The following is a 1,452-nucleotide window of genomic DNA, read 5'->3' on the forward strand; positions in this document are numbered from 1 at the left end:
CCAGCCATGACGGGGAAGACAATACAAAGCGGCACGAAGCAGGCACCGATTTACTCGATGAAGCCCCGACAAACCCGGGGACACTTTAGCGAGGACTTAGCCAAGGCCCCCGGTCCCGGGACCTACAACACTATCGAACCCGGTATGTACAAAAATAGGGCCCCAATATACAGTATGACAGCACGCAATGCCATGCCTGGGGATAGCACACAGAAACCCGGCCCCGGGGCTCACTCTCCTGAGGTGGTCAGGATCAACAAGCGGGCAGCTCCAAACTTCAGCTTTGGGATTCACCACTCCCCCTACATTGCACCCCTCATTGTGGAGGCGGAGTAGACGTCAAGTGATTACTGTTCTGAAGACATTGGTAGTGATATTATTACACAGAATGTATAGTGTGTACTTTGTCATCAGTTCATGTCGCGTGGAAAATCCATGAATCCAAGTATCAGTATCCGTAGAAACCATGTGACGGACAATCGCGTAGGAAACACACACGTTGTACAACTGAGGACTCGATAACAACATTTGATTCATGACGTGTTATATATAGTGCCTTGTCTTTAGAATGAGACTGTAGGTACTTCAACTGTTATATGTTTTTAATAGTTTTGGTTTGAAACATGCCAGGATCTTCACTACGAGTCTTTCTTATAACAGGATGCTGATCGTTACCGTATATCTATAAGGACGGTGAGTTGTGTTAATTGGTCAAGTTATGACGGTCCAGTCTGACCGATGTGGTATCTTGTTACGCCTGAACGTGACGTGGAGTACTTATTTATTGCTGATTTCTATTTGATTTTTAGATGTATGTAATTCAGTTATGTGTCCAGTTCTTTATTCTGTTCACAATAAATTGCTCAATGTCAAACATTAACAGTTCATTGTGTTTATTTTTTACATTGTTTATGGATGTTGGCAATGTCTTACTATCTTACACCGGAAGACCGTTGTTATGCTAGCTGATATTGAATTACTTTGAAATATAAAGTGAACAGGAATTTAATTTTGATGTTTAGTAATAGGTTTTGGACTCAACAACACATGTTTGTTTCCTAGATTCTTTAATTCACTACTGACCTAAATCACGAGAGAAAGGAACCTACAAACACACTTTTTTGTAGTATAAATAGTCTTGACACCAATTCGAGGATGCTCCGAGAACGGTTCATAAACTTGCCTTATGACAAGAAAAGGGGTTTCGCGCAAATCTGCGGACACGTTTTGTCGTCTTCTTGGCTTGCTCTAATCGGAGTCTGGCAATAATATACAGATAATGACAAAAACTGGGGCTCATCTATAAACATTGTATGATACCGGCAAAGGTTACTCGCATACAGGTTACCCACATACTCGTTTGTTACCCTCAGACAGGTTACCCACATACTCGTGTGTAACCCAGGAACAGGTTACCCACATACTCGTTTGTTACCCGCAGACAGGTTACCC

At 42.4% G+C, this 1,452-nt stretch overlaps 1 protein-coding gene across 1 annotated transcript; it reads left to right on the forward strand.

Moving 5' to 3' along the window:
- Nucleotides 1-6: 6 nt before the first annotated feature.
- LOC110440827 (outer dense fiber protein 3-like) lies at nt 7-336 on the forward strand. Its single transcript, XM_021483956.1, has one exon. The coding sequence runs from the start codon at nt 7-9 to the stop codon at nt 334-336; it is 330 nt and encodes a 109-aa protein (XP_021339631.1).
- Nucleotides 337-1,452: the final 1,116 nt, after the last annotated feature.

The sequence above is a fragment of the Mizuhopecten yessoensis genome, unplaced genomic scaffold (genome assembly GCF_002113885.1).
Source record: "Mizuhopecten yessoensis strain PY_sf001 unplaced genomic scaffold, ASM211388v2 scaffold711087, whole genome shotgun sequence".
NCBI lineage: Eukaryota > Metazoa > Mollusca > Bivalvia > Pectinida > Pectinidae > Mizuhopecten > Mizuhopecten yessoensis.

What these genes read in the sequence shown, in the direction of transcription:
- LOC110440827 (XM_021483956.1), top strand. Translation starts at nt 7, where the DNA reads ATGACGGGGAAGACAATACAAAGCGGCACGAAGCAGGCACCGATTTAC.